The sequence below is a fragment of the Gopherus flavomarginatus genome, chromosome 22 (genome assembly GCF_025201925.1).
Source record: "Gopherus flavomarginatus isolate rGopFla2 chromosome 22, rGopFla2.mat.asm, whole genome shotgun sequence".
NCBI classification, from domain to species: domain Eukaryota; kingdom Metazoa; phylum Chordata; order Testudines; family Testudinidae; genus Gopherus; species Gopherus flavomarginatus.
The window spans coordinates 7,604,491-7,620,438 of NC_066638.1; the positions used below are offsets into that span (position 1 = coordinate 7,604,491).

Here is a 15,948-nt window from a genome sequence, read left to right on the forward strand (position 1 = left end):
AGGAGGAGAATGTGGGGCTGCCGAGTGTCCCCACACCAGCAACTCCTCCGGTGCAACTGTGCTGCCCTCAGCCCTGCCACGCAGTTACCTCTCCTGTCTGGGGTCTGTACAGCCCGAGCAGAGGACAGGACTGGGGGCTGGGATGGGGAGTGGTACAGCCGCGCTGGAGGACAGGGCTGGGGGGTGGTACTGGGTACAGCTGTGCTGGAGGAGGTGCTGGCGCAGGGCACTGGCTTCTGGGAGCGACAGCCCTATGTTCTGTGCAGTTCCCGGGAGAGTCCTGTAGTTCTGAAAATGTGTCTTTCTGGGACGGCGCACCGGCAGTAAATATGCCCGTACCTGCTTACTTGCACCACTGTCCTGCGGGTTCCTGGAGTAGTCCTGGCAGAACATGGAAGGAGGCCATTAGAAGGATGTGGTGGGATCCGACAGGGATTCCTGAAGGCGGGAGAGTTGGGCTGAATGGGGAAGGTGTGTGTGGCCAGTCGGTGAGATTTCACCTGCACAGCACTAACCGAGACCCATCTGTGTGTTCTCTTAACAGATGAACGGGACCGAGTCCAGAAGAAAACTTTCACCAAGTGGGTCAATAAGCACCTGATGAAGGTGAGAGTCATGTGTGTTACTTGGCATAATTTCCTGACTTGCTCTGGTCTGGCCTTGCCTGTTCCGAACTGGAACCAGCTGGCGTTGCATTGGCCTTGGAATCGCGTTCTAAAGGGGTTTAGAGGCACTGGAATCTTTGTTTGATGTGACCCCCAGGGGCAGAATTGGATGTTACGGCGACTTCCTGGGACTATTCTAAAGCATCAAGCAAACATTCACCTACCATTTCATTAATCTCTGAATTGAAAAATCGTTTGCTTCAGAAAAGGGCATGTAAAAATCTTGGCAATAACACCATGAAAGAGAACCCCACATCTCCCTGAAATCCCATGGTGAGGGGGTGTTTCAGGAGTTACCATGCATGGAGGGATGAGAGTGACTGCTCCCCCTTCCCCTCCCAAGCCTGCTTGTTCCTCTGTATTCATAGAGCTGTATTGTATTGGCCCACTGCCACCCTGCCCTTCACAGAAGGAGGCACTTTTCCTCTTTCAGGGAGGGGCCGCTCCTTCCTGGAGCGTAGACCCAGGTTCTTCTGTGTTTGGGCCCTGAGCCCACCTATCTTGAAGTCTGTCTTCCTTGAACAAGAAATTCTTTGGTGGCTGCCGCTCAGTGCAAGCTGGTGCTGCCTGTCAGATCCTTCTCTGAACCTCCCTGATGGCAAAACACTGTGAAAGAGGGAAACCAGCAGAACACATTGTGTCATTGTTAATGGTGGGAGGCCAGCCAGATTTCTGCTTTTATCCAGAGCAGAGTCTCTTAGCAGAGAAGTGACAGAAAGCTGCCTTTGGACAAGCCTCTACCAATCAGATCTCTTTCCACCATTCCCCTCTCTTGTGTCTGTCTCTCCTTTCCTGCCTTACACCGTTTTCCTGCTTTCTAGAGGCAGCCGGGCTCCTGGTTGGCTTTTGCCGAGGCTGGGGTACTATTAGAATTCTGTAGACCCCCATCAGTTGCCAATGAGGGGTGACACAGGAGGCACTGGGGAAACAGAGATCCCACAACACAATGAAGGATTTCAGAGGCAGGGACTCTCGCTCCTGCAAGAAAGTTGAGGATCTAAGTTGATGTGCTCAACTCCTGGATCTTTTCAGTCCTTGGGGCCGTACTGCTGTTTCTCAGACCCTGCTGCTTGTTGCACCAGCAAAAGCAGACGCTGGTTTCTAAGTGGTGGTTTGAGAACCACGGAGTTGCAGTGGGCTCTGTGTGTAAAAGAACAAGGTGGGAAGGGGCTCAGGGGTTCTGTATCCAGGCAGGCTGCCTCACTGGTTGGTGATAGCATTGTAAACCTACTGGGATCCTGTCCGTTGGAAGGTGTCCAGTACAAATCTGAACAGAACAGTGACTCAGGTGACCCAGCACCACGCGGCTCAGGGCAGCGAATAATCTCTGTCTTTTAAAAAGAAAAATGTGTTTTGCAAAAAAGAGTGAAGAGCCTGTTTCCTTAGTTGTGTCCATTTTCCAGCTGCGCACCTCTGCAGCAGTGCACAAGGCCTGGGGCTGAGATCAGAGCTATTAGCAAACCAAGTCAGTAACTCCACCAACTCCACAAACATTGTTGTGTCCAATTTTATTCTGGGTCAGCCACGTAATTGATGATTTTGTTTTTAACGTTCAGGAGGCTTGGAAGATCCTTTATGGTGAAACTCTGGTACCTTTTCCCACCCACTGGTGCCAAGTCTCCAGAGCCCCCGATTTACCATTCACCATGGATGCCCTAGTCCCTCAGAACTCCAGGTGAAAGTTCCTGGAGGCCACACGCAATCCTTCAGTTGTTTTCTGGGATCTCTGCCTTCACTGTGCATCAAATTACCTGTCCAGAGCCTGTGGCCTTCCAGGAGACTCCAGGCAGCTCTCCTTGTCTGTCCATCACTGACGGGATGCACACACTTACGTTCATGTGAACTGGATCAGGACCAGGATCTAGATCAGGGGTTGGCAAACTTTTTGGCCTGAGGGCCACGTCAGGGTATGGAAATTGTATGGCAGGCCATGAATGCTCACGAAATTGGGAGCTGGGGTGCAGGAGGGGGTGAGGGCTCTGGAGGGGGAGGGCAGGGTCAGTGTGTGGAGCCCCCCGGCCTCCGCTACATGTAGGAGTGGGAGGGGGTACATGCTGCTGTTTCCAGAAGTTGTGCAGAGCCACAGCATGCACAGAATGGAGCACGCCCCAGACCCTGCTCTCCGGCGGGAGCTTGAGTGCTGGATTAAAACATCTGAAGGGCCGGATGTGGCGTCCGGGCCGTAGTTTGACCACCCCTGATCTAGATAGCTTAACGCAGCAGTTCTGCCATGAAAGATTGCCGGGTTTGAGTCCAGGAGTGTCCATCTGCTATATCCTGTGCAGCAGGGCTGGTCTCTTGCATGTTGTCTGCAATGGGAGGTTTGTATCTTGAGTAGCTAAGCAGGATTAATGCAGTGTTTTGAGGTGCCTCCCAGTCGTCTTGGTTAACTGCCAGGTATTTTTTAATTAATGTTTTCCATCAACTGAAAGTTTTTGGCTTGGACTTTAAAGGTGTTGCCATTGTACTTTTCAGCCTGCTATGGACTGTGATGACGCCAGGGAAGCTGCAGGTCTATGCACTAATCTTTAAGCTACACACCTCCCCCTCCAAAACTTGATGGGTAAAGAAGACAGTGTGGGAGTCAAGTCTCTACTGACATGTAGCCAGTGCCTAATACATTAATTAAAGAGACACAGTCACCTCCCCGGGCAAACAAATGGAAAAACACCTGACTGCCCTTAACGGAAGGCAAATGCCATGTGACATTCCTGGAGGATAATATAAGCTGGTGCAGTAAAGTTTTAAAAAATTGCGTTTGAGAATCAATGCGTTATTTATTATTGCTATTAGGATGACAGTAGCACATGGGGACCCAACTGAGATTTGGGGTCCCCTTGTGCTAGGTGGTGGTGTACATCCCTGCCTCAGAGTTTACATTGTAAATAGACAAGACAAAGGGAGGGGGAAAGGAAGGTTCATGACCCCATTTTACAGATGGGAAACTGACGCACAGAGAGGCTAAGTAACTAGCCCAATGTCATGAAGAAAATCTGTGGCAGAGCTGGAGTTGTACCCAGAGTCTCAGTCCGTGAGTAGCAAAGGTAAACATATGATTGCCAGTGAGTTTTGTGAAGAGGGGTTTATCTTGGAAGAAACAGGAAAAATTGGCTCCTTTTGCTGTCTTTTTAACAGGATACTCCTGCTGTTGATGTGAAAACTGCCATTTCACAAGGCGCAATCCTGTTCAAAGCTGCCATTTGCCCTCATCACCTTGCTTTATAGCAAAGTGGCTGCATGGGAATGTTAGAATTGCGTGGAGTAAGGCTGGCTTTATAGTGATCTGCTGGGGCCCTTTGGAAATGGGAGCCCGATTCCCATAGAGAGAATGCGAGAATAACCAGTTTAAATTAATGAAATCCCTGAAAATTCAACCTCCTCCTCTGCTCCACAGGTGCGCAAGCACATCAATGACCTGTATGAAGACCTGCGAGATGGGCATAACCTGATCTCTCTGCTGGAGGTTCTGTCAGGAGTGAAACTGGTGAGTTTCCAAGTTTGCTTAGCAACACTGCTGTGGCTTTCACCTTCAGAGACTGGATCCTGGTCCTGCCTTCTCCTCCTCGCTGCCTCCTGCCGTGCTAAGGCGATCAGCATTCCTTGTCACATCCTTGGTTTTGTTTTAAATTTATTTTTTTATATCTTCATCATGCCGGTTTCCTGGATAACACCTCACTATGTGATTAGGTTAAAGGTGCCTAGGATACAGGTGCATTCACTCTCTTAGTCCCAAATGCATATGAGCCTCACAATCTACTCAATACAGTGTGTGAATCCAAAGGGGCAGGTTTAGCGTCACTTTCCCCTCTCCAAGAGGGGAGCTTAGCTTCCCCATCTCCAGCGCTGCCTGCTGATTTTCACACTAGACCACTCTAAATATTTGTTAGTCTCTTTTTAGAGGCATTGGTTAACATTTTCAAAAGTGCCTAAATGACTTAGGAACCGGAGTCCCATTTTCAGAAATGACCTAGGTGCTAAGCAAACTAAATCTCACTGAGTTTCTGTGAGGCTTAGGTGCCCACGCCAGGTAGGTGCTTTTGAAAACTTTATCCATCGTGTCCAAATCTTTCCCGATGTTAAGTCCATTGACTTCAGTGGTGCACAAGCAGGGATGGATATGAACCTTTCTGTCTGTGGGTACAGCTACACAGCAAAAAAAACCAACCCCAAACCTGCAGCAGGAGTCTGAGTCCAGGTCAAGTGGCTTGAGCTCACTGTACTCGTGCTATAGGGCTAAAGACAGCAGTGTAGATGTTCAGGCTGGGGCTGGCACCTAGGCTCTGAAATCCAGCCAGGAGGTAGGGTCTCGGCGGCTCAGGCTGCAGCTTTAGAGGGAACGTCTGTTCTGGTACTTTTAGCCTTGTAGCAAGAGCCCAAGTCAGTTGACCTAGGTGTGGAGATTCACTTTTTTGTTGTTGGGTGTGTTGCTGTGTAGACTTACCCTATAAATCGAGGAGGAGAACTGAGACAATCTGACCAGCTTCTCCCACCTCCTTGGGACTGCCAAACTTATTTGGAAGCCATGGTTAAATACTGCTGCAGTGCATCTCTGTGTATTTAAATAACAAAAGACGATGGTGATTCTAGCTGAAACTGTTTTTAACATGGTTTGTCCAGCTAGTGTGGATGGGGCAAAACTGATTCACACTCTTATTCTGTGCTACTCCCTGCCTTGGCAAAACACATTTTTGGAGCAACTGACTCAGGCTCTTGCTAAAAATAGCAGAATAGACATTCCCACTCGGGCTGGAGCCTGAGCTTTGAGACCCTACCTCCTCGCTGGGTTTCGGAGCCCCGGCGCCAGCCCTGGCCCGAACATCTACACTGCTGTCTTTAGCCCCACAGCACAAGCGCAGTGAGCTCAAGTCACTTGATGTGAGTTCAGAAACTCGCTGCCGCGGGGTTGTAGGCACACAAGAGGGCCATACTAAGTGTTTTTTAGCTGGCATGATGTTTAAAAACAGTCCCTTCATTCAACAGATGAGATCTTTGTGAGCCATGTTTTTTCAGAGATGTCCACATGACCATTCTAGCAAGAAAGCTGAGTGCGGTGCCAGACACATCCAAAGATAGGCATTTGCAGAGTCTTACAAGAATTGCCTAAATGTTGAAAATCAGCGGGGTTAGATGTGTCCGTGCAGCTGCAGATAAACTTGTCTTGAGCCATTTTAACTGCCAGTTTGGAGTTTCCTGCTTGTGTTCGTTCTCAGTTTAGACACCAAAGTTTGTAGGTTTCTCGTGTCCACGCTTTTCCATCTATTTTCTTCAGGAGCATGTTAGGCTTTCCTGTCAGGTGCTTAGCAATCACTCTACGAGCTGGATATGTAGAGGTAGATAGTTCTCCAGGATGCAAACATCTTCTCTGGCATCTGGGGCAGAGTAGAACCACTTGCCCCTTTTTAGATCAACAAGCCTAGTTAGCTCTTGGAAGATAATTTTTGGTGCAGCTCAGAGGGAATTATTTTAGTAACCCCTAAAATAGGATCTGTGTAACTTACTCAGCTGCCCTCCTGAAATGCCAAACTACACTTTGTGGGTGTTGGATTTAGATGCTTCAGAGGCCTATCACGCCCCTCTCCACAACATTTTTTACTTTTGGAGTGAGTTTTATCCTAGGGGAATTTCTGCTTAGGCAGCCTATACTGTAAATCACATGTAGGTAGGCAGAAGTGGTTGGACTGTTATAGATACTGTGGTATCATTTGCTGCAGCTAAGACAGGAGGAAATCTTAGACTATTCTGCCCTAAATGTTGATGGCGTTGTCTCATAGGCTTTAAGGCCAGAAGGGACCATTACACATGACCATCTAGTCTGGCCTCCTCCATAATACAGGCCATAGAATTCATCCAGTTACTCCTCAGATGAGCCCAGGAATGAGTATTTGAACTAAAACATGTTGCCTCTGAGTTTCCAGCTCTTTCAAAATTTACTTTAGCTCTTGCCATTGTGTCTACCTTGCTAGTCTGAATCAAGCCCCAGTAGCGTTCCCAGGGTAGACGCAGGCAATATCCAGGATAACCAGCTAGTCTTCATGTTCCTTTTCAGGGGAGGGAGGCCGGCGAGCAATGTGTTTCTTTTTCTTTTCCCATGTGCTGCATTTTTAGTTCCTTTCTGTTTTTCTGTGACTATCCCACTGGTGTTGTCTGTGACACGTTTGTTAGCAAAAGGACCCTTCAGGCCAGAAGACCCTCCGCCTGGCAAAAGCGCCCTCCTGGCGTCGCACGAGCAGTGAAGAGCAGGAGGAGGAGGAGGATGGTGATGCAGTAGGTTGACTTCCTCCTGGGAGCAATGTAATACAGACTGACACTGGAGTGCCATCAGATAGTCCAGCTGTAACCAAGCTTTGCATAGGACACACAGGGTATGTCTACACAGCAAAGAAAAACCCGCGGCTGGCCTGTGCCAGCTGACTCGACGCTGTTTCTGTGTAGGCCACATGATGCTTGCTGTGTAGGCCCCTGGGTTCAGGCTGGAGCCAGAGGTCTGTGACCCTCCAACCTCTCAGGGTCCTAGAGCCCAGGCTCCTGCTGAGCCCTGACCTCTACGCAGCAACGAAACAGCCCCTGGCCCGAGCCCCACGAGCCTGAGCCGTGGTGTCTAGGTGCTGTGTAGACGTACCATAGTGGCCTCTGACTTTCCCCATCCTCAGGTTCAGGTGGATTAAAGGAGAATTCGCTATAGCTCCTTTCCACTAGCAGCTGGTTCTTGATCACGAATAATAAATTTGCCAGATGCACATTCGACTAGAGGAGTGATGTGTAGGGTGTGTACCCGGGAAGAGGAGAGCAAAAATGAAAAGGCAGCTAATCCCATATTCCTTCTGGACAGTGCGGTGGTAAAGTTAACTGGATTATCTGAGAGTGCATTGCAGTGTTGGTGGTCTGCAGTGTGAGAATGCTGACCCACTTGCTGTGAGAGCATGAAATCTGTCTATTCACGGGGGAGCGGAGGGGGAGCACGCTCCTAGATGAACCCCTGGCTCTCACGCGCTCCCAGATAAAGCCACTGGGGTCCTGCACGCTCTCGGATGGGACGCGTTGTTCTCTCCACTCACATGGAGCAAACAACCTTCAGGATGAATCATCTGATGTTTGCTAACCATTCTCACTGCATGGGGATCCTCTGCCTTGTGTACCACACCCACGAGCACTGGGTACAGTGGCTTTGCTGGCAGACAGCAAGGATTAACCTTGCATGATAACAGATCTGTTTTTAAGCAACATACTCTGTGTTTCTGATGTGGAGCAGCCCCAGCTCCAGGCAGGCCCAACCTTACCCAAGCCAAGGATTAAACCAAAGGGGATTGCACCTCCCTGAAGGAAGAATGAGAGCATTCTGGCTGGTAGAAATGATCCCATTTCTTACCAACCCTCTCGAGCTGGGCTGTGCCTTCTTTCTCTACAGCTCTCTTCTCTGCTTCCCCTCCCGAGCCACTCTGGCAGCTGCAGTGGCGTGGCACAGGAAATGACTAGCGTGTTGCACCTCTCTGCCAGGGGCTGGAGCATAGGCAGACCTTCCTGTGGCTTTCCTTCTCAAACGAGGAATGAAATGTGCTTTGTCTTTGCTGGCCCAGAGAGTCTCTTTGCTGCTACTGATTCCTCAGATAATTGCCACCTCTCGTTTTTGTATTTAGAAGCCATTGCTTCTTTTTAGTTTCACACCCCCAACTTCCATCCTTTCCTTATTGATTCGGTGCAGAGCTGGGTTTGTGGGCTGGCTCTGAGTTTCTGCATACGATCTGTCATTCAGCAGAACTCCTACCCCTTCCCCAAGCCCTTGTTCAGCACAGAGTTGCTATTTATAAATGAATCAGATTAAATGTAGGTGTTGAAGCTGGGTGGGGCTGGTGGTTGAACATGACTGTTTGCTCCTGGATGGATCACAGACTCTCACTGGAGCAAAAACCACAAGGAGTCCAGTGGCACCTTAAAGACTAACAGATTTATTTGGGCATAAGCTTTCGTGGATAAAAAAATCTCACTTCTTCAGATGCAGAGCAGCCGCCCCTCCTCGTGCATTAGCCAGAGATTCAGAGCAGCAGCCCAGCGTGGATGCTGCTGTGAATGTTGGCCAGTACCCTGACTGTGATTGGTCAGCTCCCTTGGAGACAGAAAGCACTGAAGTCCATGTAGTAGTGAAACAGACACTGCTGGTGCTGAGCCTGTGCTTTCTCCTCCCGGGCAGAGTCCCTGCCCCAGCAGTCTATTCGCTATTGCAGTACACACCTACCATTTCACGGCTGGCAAATCACGAGGCCGCTCTTGCTCTCACCTGGGCCTACAGGACTCTCCCACCTGCGGGCAGGTTGGCAGCAAGGTGGTTCACTTTAGTTCAAACTGTCCTCTCCCCTGTCCAGGCGGTGGTGCTGGTAGCTGAGCATAGGGTGTACGCCCAAGCGCACCTCTGTGGCGGAGCAGGCTGGCCTGACCCCATGAGCCCTCAGTGCCTGTGGCTGTTTCTGGTTTAGCTCTGCGTGGACAGAGGCTGGGGAACAAAGTGTGATGCTGAAACTAGGGGCAAATGTTGAGGTCGCAAGTAGAGCGATCAAGTCGGTGTCTGTGGTCAGGTCCATGGGTCGAGGGATGGACTGGGAGCAGGAGGTAGGACCCTCCAGTAACTATCTCCACGCCCCAGCATAGGGGATTTGTGGGATAATAAAGACTCCTCTGCATAGAGCAGGACAGTGTTAAGCAGCCAGAAAAGGGGGCAAGAGGCCACGGCAGTGTATTAGCAGGAAAGACAGGCGCATGTTGGTGAAGTGTGTTCACCGTGTCCATGAATCTTTGTGATCTTCATCTTTCTAGGCTTCCTCCTTTAGGCCCATGCTTTGCTGTTATGGCGACACACTCTGGGAGTGAATTGTTGTCTCCTGCTCAGATCTGTCTGTGCCTCAGCTGTTAGGCTGGGGCTGAGAGGGGAGGAGATGGCCGTCCTAGGTGGCACATTGAGTGCACGTTAGGCCAGGCAAGTGTATTGAATGTCGTGGTCTTTGCTCAGACTTAGAGGGAACATAGTTAGGCTGGTGCTTGGAATCAAGTGAGCTCCCCCAGTCCTCAGCTAGAGGGATGGTCTCTCTGGGTTCTGATACTTCCTGTAGGAGGCTTAGGAAGTGCACCTGGGGGAAGGGGTGGAACTGGGTCTGTGCATGTGTATCAAAGACACCCTAGTTCTGCTGCCATGGGATGACTGGACTGACGCACTGCCTCTGTTTTGCAGCCACGTGAGAAGGGCAGGATGCGTTTCCACAGGTTACAGAATGTGCAGATTGCTCTGGACTTCCTGAAGCAGCGACAGGTAAGAGCCGGGCTGATGTTCACAGGGCACGCTCCAGTTCTGAACGTGTTCTGCGTGTTCTCACTGCGCCACCTGTGGGGTGTGCTCTGATTCCCGCTGCAGCTTGTGCCAGGGGCATCAAATGGGGTGTCACGAAGCACTATCCATTTATTTCATCCCTAGGGCATCTAGATACCAGTCAGTGGCAGCACTGCAGAGTGTACCTTCCCTTGTGGGTGCTGAGAGTGCTCAGGGCCATCCATGCTGTCTGGAGAGGGGGGATCAGAATGAGGCGTTAGGACTCTTTATTTTCCAGGAAGCATTTGCAAGTGTCTCAGATGGATACAACCCCTAGAGCCCTGCAGGGTTCCTGTGTCCCACAGTCAGCTCTGAGTGCAGTGTAGGCTTGGGAGCTCCTCTGGTGCCCTTAGGATAATGTAAAAGCAGCAAAGAATCCTGTGGCACCTTATAGACTAACAGACGTTTTGGAGCATGAGCTTAGGATAATGTTGGCCCAGGAACAGATGGGTGTGACCTAGCCATGAATAGATTTAGGCTAGCAGTGAGAAGACGGTTTCTAGCCATTGCTGGAGTGAGGTTCTGGAACGGCCTCCCATTGGGAGTATTTTGAGCCAACCAAACTAGGCTGAAGATGGAGCTTGGTGAGTCTTATGTCGGGGTTGCCTGAGATAACTAGGGGCTAGATTCCGTGACACAGGAGGTCCCTTTCTGTCCTATGTTTCTCTCCCTTCCCAGCGTTCAGGAAGTGCTGGGCCCCTGAGTCTGGTCTCTGTCGGGCATTTCCTCAAGTAGATGTAATAGACCCTCCTTATAACCAGCCAGAACTCTCAACCCCTAAGCAGAGGGATGTTTCCAGCGGTTCTTGCTGTCTGCAGGTGAAATGCCTGCCGCTCACGAGGCGGGGGGAGTCCTGTCCTGCCTGTTCTGTCAGTCCTCGGTCACGACACGCTCATGATGAGTGATGATGCTGAATTGCATCGGTTGTGCCGAAGCAGAGATTTACTCCTCTGGTTAACCGAAGGGGCACTGAATAGACCTACCCACCTACCCTCCCTAGGGACGGTACGTAAATTAAACGCTCCCTAGCTTCTTGATAGAGATGTTTTGCCAGAGGTGCTAAGCAGCATGTTTCTCTCTCTCCACACACACAACCCACCTTGCCCCTCTGAAGTGCTACAGCATCGCAGCAGAGTGCATGCTGGGATACGCCTTACCCAGAATGCTCTCTTAGTGATGCCCTGGAACATCAAAGGTGCAGAGTTTGGGGGTGGGCTGAGAAGAACTGCTGGTGTCGCAGGCTCTCGCTGCTGAGACCCTGTGCCTGGAAGTGGGGAGCATTACTCACCCCCCCCTTTCCCCCGAGACTCCTCTCCTTCTGGGAGCGCAGAGGTAAGCAGGAGTATCCAGACATACCAGTGCCCACCCAGGTTTCTGTTTGCTGGTAGCTCTGCAGATGGTGGTGTTGCTTCATGTATTTATGGTATCTTTTATGCTGGGGATCTCAGCTATACACACTGGTTCCCCCTCAGAAGGCTCCAGTGAGATGGGCAGGTATAATCCCAGTTTAGGCACAGGTTTGAGTATCAAGAATGGGTTCCATTCCCTGCTTTGCCACAAGCTTCCCATGTCACCTCGAACAAGGCACTTCACCTCTCCCTCTCTCTAGCTGCAGACCTGGGGATCACATGTGCTTGCCTGCCTTTCAAGGGTGTTGTGATCTTGGGCTTAATTCCTGCACTGATTGATTTTTGTGGTGCGAGTGGGGGTGATTGAGTTTGGGTGTGCTCTCCTAGCTACGTGATGTGCTTTGTAGATTTTAAATTATGCACAAGTGCCTGGGGATGTAGGGGCAAGGCACTGTTTGTAGAAACCGAAATAAGACAATGCCTAGTAAAGCACTTGAAGGTTCTTCAGCAGGAGGCCCTAGGGAACTGAAAAATGGTTATTTCAATCCTTCTTTTACAGAAAAGTCACGGATTGATTTTTGCTTTTCATCACGCAGCGAGTCACTGGCAGGGCTGGGAATAGAATGCTGGAGCCTTGAGACCCTGTCCCATTCTCTGGCCAATAGATTGCGCCGGCTAGATGCACGTGACTGGTTTGGGGAGGGCAGGGCGGTGGTGAGATGGTTGGAGAGAAGTCCCTTCTCTCTTCGTTGAAGCATCTGGTTTGAAGTTTTGACAGTCCCTGGTGCTTCCCTGCAGGTGAAGCTGGTGAACATTCGCAATGATGACATTACAGATGGCAACCCGAAGCTGACCCTGGGGCTCATATGGACCATTATTCTCCACTTTCAGGTAGGGATGTGACTTGTTGAAGGGCACAGAGCGGAAAGGGGGACATGTTGGGTCCCCAGGGCTCTGGCATCTGTCTGGAGAACATGAGTATATTTAATGATAATGCTGTCATACAGATTGGTCTGGAGGATTAGCATATATAGCAGTGTCATGGAGACTAGGCCAGCAGAGAATAAATATTCTCTTCTCTGGACATTTACATAATTAAATCACTAATGATGGATTGTGTGTGCTGTGGGCCTTTGATTGGCACCAAGGTTATTGGCAGTTGCTGTTTGCTCAGCTGAGCTGGAAAGCTGAGCCCTCCAGGGCTCTCCAGCACATTGAACAGGGGAAAAAGGAGATAAATTTGGAGAAGGGTGTCTGGGGAGTGTGTGATTATGACATTCCAGGATGCAGTCCAGACCAGTGCGGAGCTGGGACCCCACTTGCTCTGCACCCTTGGGTGCCTTGCAATGCTTTGTTGCTTTAAGTCCCAACCTGGGCCCCTTGCAAACAGCCAAATAGAATGCAGATCACCTCTGGATTATCTGTGAATAGCTGCAGCCTTCCAGCACATTCCAGTCACCCTCCGACTTCCACCAGCCTTGGTTACCGCCAGCAGTGACTCCAACATACTCCCAGTCCCAGATTTCCTCCCCAAAATGTGTGTTCTGCATTGTCCAGCCCTCTCCTGGACAGTCCAGATATTGGAGGTCCATTGCCCATGTAGGGGGTCAATGTACAACAGTTTCCTACCCTAAATGGAGATACTGTCACAGTTCAGTTCAAAGACAACACCGGCTTCGTTTTGATTGAAGAATAAAACAAGTTTATTTAATTACAAGGAGAAAGATTTTATGTGAGTGAAAGTTTGAGGCATTGAAGTCCAAAGTGGGTACAAGAGAAATGAAGAGAAACTTTCCAGTAACTAAACTTAACAAACTAGACTTGGTTCAAGGTAAATTCTTACCACAGGTTCCCAGCAACATTTCTGAGAACATTCCCAAGTCAGGATCTGCCCCCAAAGGGCTGGTTTCTTCTATCTTCTTTGATGAAAGAGAGAGAGAGCTGGATAGGCAGAGATACCATGGTGTGTCAGTCCAGTCACCCTTTGAAATGCATTTTCCTGAGGGTTACCTCTAGGTAAAGTTCATTCCAGCGGGGAAGAGAGAGACTGGTAGTGAAAGAGGTTCCATGCTGCTGTTTCCTGCCCCTTTGCTGTCTCAAGGACCTTGTTTACTACTTATATGTAAATTGAGGTAAACACATATTCCTTTGTTTAAGATAGGCCTGCTTAATCACTTCTGCTTGATTGGGGCTAAGTGGGTTTGAACATGTGCTGCCATCGTTGGGGGAATTCATAATTTTATATATATTGCTGCTACACACATTTCACCTTGATGGTGTTGACCAGTGAGTTATTAGTTTTCACAATACAAGGCATATTGTGTACAAGGATTATTATGATAGTGTGTCGGGTTTGAATATAGGGATGCATTCGGTTACAGCGAGCTCACGTTTATACAGCAGCCTTCCTTCCAAAAGCTCTCTGTCCTTCACACACACTCCTCTATGTATCGTTTGTACAGACAATTAGTAACCACAGCTCCTTTCTCTCGTGTAGAAGACAGCAGCTGCGTGGCAGTGCAGCTCGGCAATTCAGGATGTGAGTGGACGGGACCAGCCCATCCAGCTGAGGTTGCAGGAGGAATTTAGGTTCGCAGAGTGTAATTGCCCAGGTGGGAGTTGACCATGATGCTGAGATTAGCACCTCTGTTCTTACAAAACACGTCACAGGGTCTCTGATGCCACAGGCTGTCAGGACATCAGTCTTAGATGTCAGCAGAAAGGCAGCACGTGCGGCAGCACAGGGCCCTTAACATCATGCTCGTGCGTTGTTTCTGTGTCGGCTTGGATCGCCGTGTGTGAGGCACCGTGGGGGGTGCCTTGTGCCAGCCATGCGAGCTGCTGCCTTGAAGTGCCGGCAGTGAGATTTGGTGTGATTGAGTGTCTTGGGTGGAGCTGCAATCTCAGAGCGCCAGGGTGCTGTCAGGCACAGCAATGGCAGGCTGGTGGAGTCGGGAGAGAGGGAATGCCAGCGCTACAGAGTGGCCTTTGGAGCTCCTGTGCTTCCTGCCCTTTGTTGGCAGCTGTTCTCCACAGGATTTGAGTTTTCCTCACCGCGGCTCATGGGTGGACAGATGAGTTTCTGAGTGGCGTTCCTCACTGCAGAGCTCCTCTCGCCATGGGTGACCATTGTTCACGGGAGTGCTGGACCCACACGCATGTAATAGGGGTAATCCAGACCCCTGACAGGAACTATGTCATTCTGCTCCGCAAGAGCAATCCCAGCGCTAGCTGACTGAAGAATAATTTGTTTCTGGGGAATTTTATTTGTTGATGGCAGCCCAGTGGTCACAGCTGCCTGGGAGGAAGCCGAAGATTTTCGCTGAGCAGGCCTCTCTGAATCCAGCACCCTGGAGCCGCCTGTAACCAAACCAGTTTCACTCCCCGTTCTCTGTGCGTATATGCAAGTCTGGGTGGCATGTATTAGCCTGTCCTGAGCATTCCTTGCCCGTCTCCCTTGGCAGCTGTTGCCCTTCTGTGGTGCAGGATGCTCTGGAGCTGTGGTGGGGTCACTGACTTGGCTAATTTTTGCATTTCTGCCTGTGGATGTAGATTGTGATTGAGTTTTTGCCTGTCTGTGGCTGTGTTCTTGTTTGGTTGTTTGGCTAAGCGTGGGCAGCTCTCTAGGGCACGGTGTGTTTATACTGGTTGGCTCCCTGCTTCTGCAATGGGTGGAGGTGAGAGGCTGTATATTGATGAGGAATTAACACCACATCATCAGTCACTTGCCTTCATTGTCAGTGCAAGTGTCTGTCTATTTTGGTGCATTTGTCTGCTTCCTGAGTGGGCCCCCAGCACCTGGCTAGAGGCGTGTAGTGTGAGACCAACAGGCCTTTGCTGCCGTCTCTGTTCCCGTGTGAACAAATTCCTGAGAACTGCTCCATTCAGTGAACCCACTGGGGAGACTCCTAGTGAATGCTCTGAAAAGAGACTAGTGATTTTAGGTGCTCAGTTTGAGACATCTTAAAGGAGGCTTGATTTTCAGAGGGCAAGTGTTCTGCACTTCTTGAAAACCAGGCCCTGCCCCTTTACAGTGCCTTAAGTTGAGTGTCCGAAATCACTAATCTCTTTTGGAAGTGTTAGCCTGGGGTCTAAACAATCGGGGCCTCAAGTTAAAGGAGTCACTCGTTACTTCTGAAAATCCTGCTCCTTCTTTTAGAGTGAAACCCTCCTGGCTGGTACAAGGGGGTGAGAGCTGGAGCATCCATACGCATTCTTTTGCCAGCTCTCTGTTCTGAATGACGCCCTTCCTGTTCGCTGGGAAGAAATAGATGGGCCGCCGCTGAGACGGGCTTTGCAAAGTTTGAGATGTTCACACTCATCTCTAGTCAGAGTCCACAAGAGTGCACAGCCAGGGCTGCAATGTTGTGAAGATTTTAATATATTCTCTTCAAGCGCCTATTGGTTAACTTGGTTAACTCTTGGGAACTTAAATCTTGGCTTTTAGGGGTATGTCCTCAGGCCACACCGATGGCAGATTTGCACTCCCTAAATTGGATGCATGAGTGTATCTATAAATCTGGGCCTAAATGTGTCGACTACACTCTCACTAGAGTGAGTGCTTTGGGCGTTGGAAGCCGCA

At 50.0% G+C, this 15,948-nt stretch overlaps 1 protein-coding gene across 10 annotated transcripts in view; it reads left to right on the forward strand.

Annotated features, from left to right (window-relative positions):
- MACF1 (microtubule actin crosslinking factor 1) overlaps positions 1-15,948 on the forward strand; it is a 249,021-nt gene that overhangs the window by 83,692 nt on the left and 149,381 nt on the right. For all 10 annotated transcript variants that reach the window (XM_050932168.1, XM_050932180.1, XM_050932181.1 and 7 more), the window contains exons 2-5: positions 545-606; positions 4,060-4,149; positions 9,883-9,960; positions 12,165-12,257. In XM_050932168.1, the coding sequence (XP_050788125.1) occupies positions 545-606; positions 4,060-4,149; positions 9,883-9,960; positions 12,165-12,257 (323 nt within the window). The remainder of the gene's footprint in view (positions 1-544; positions 607-4,059; positions 4,150-9,882; positions 9,961-12,164; positions 12,258-15,948) is intronic.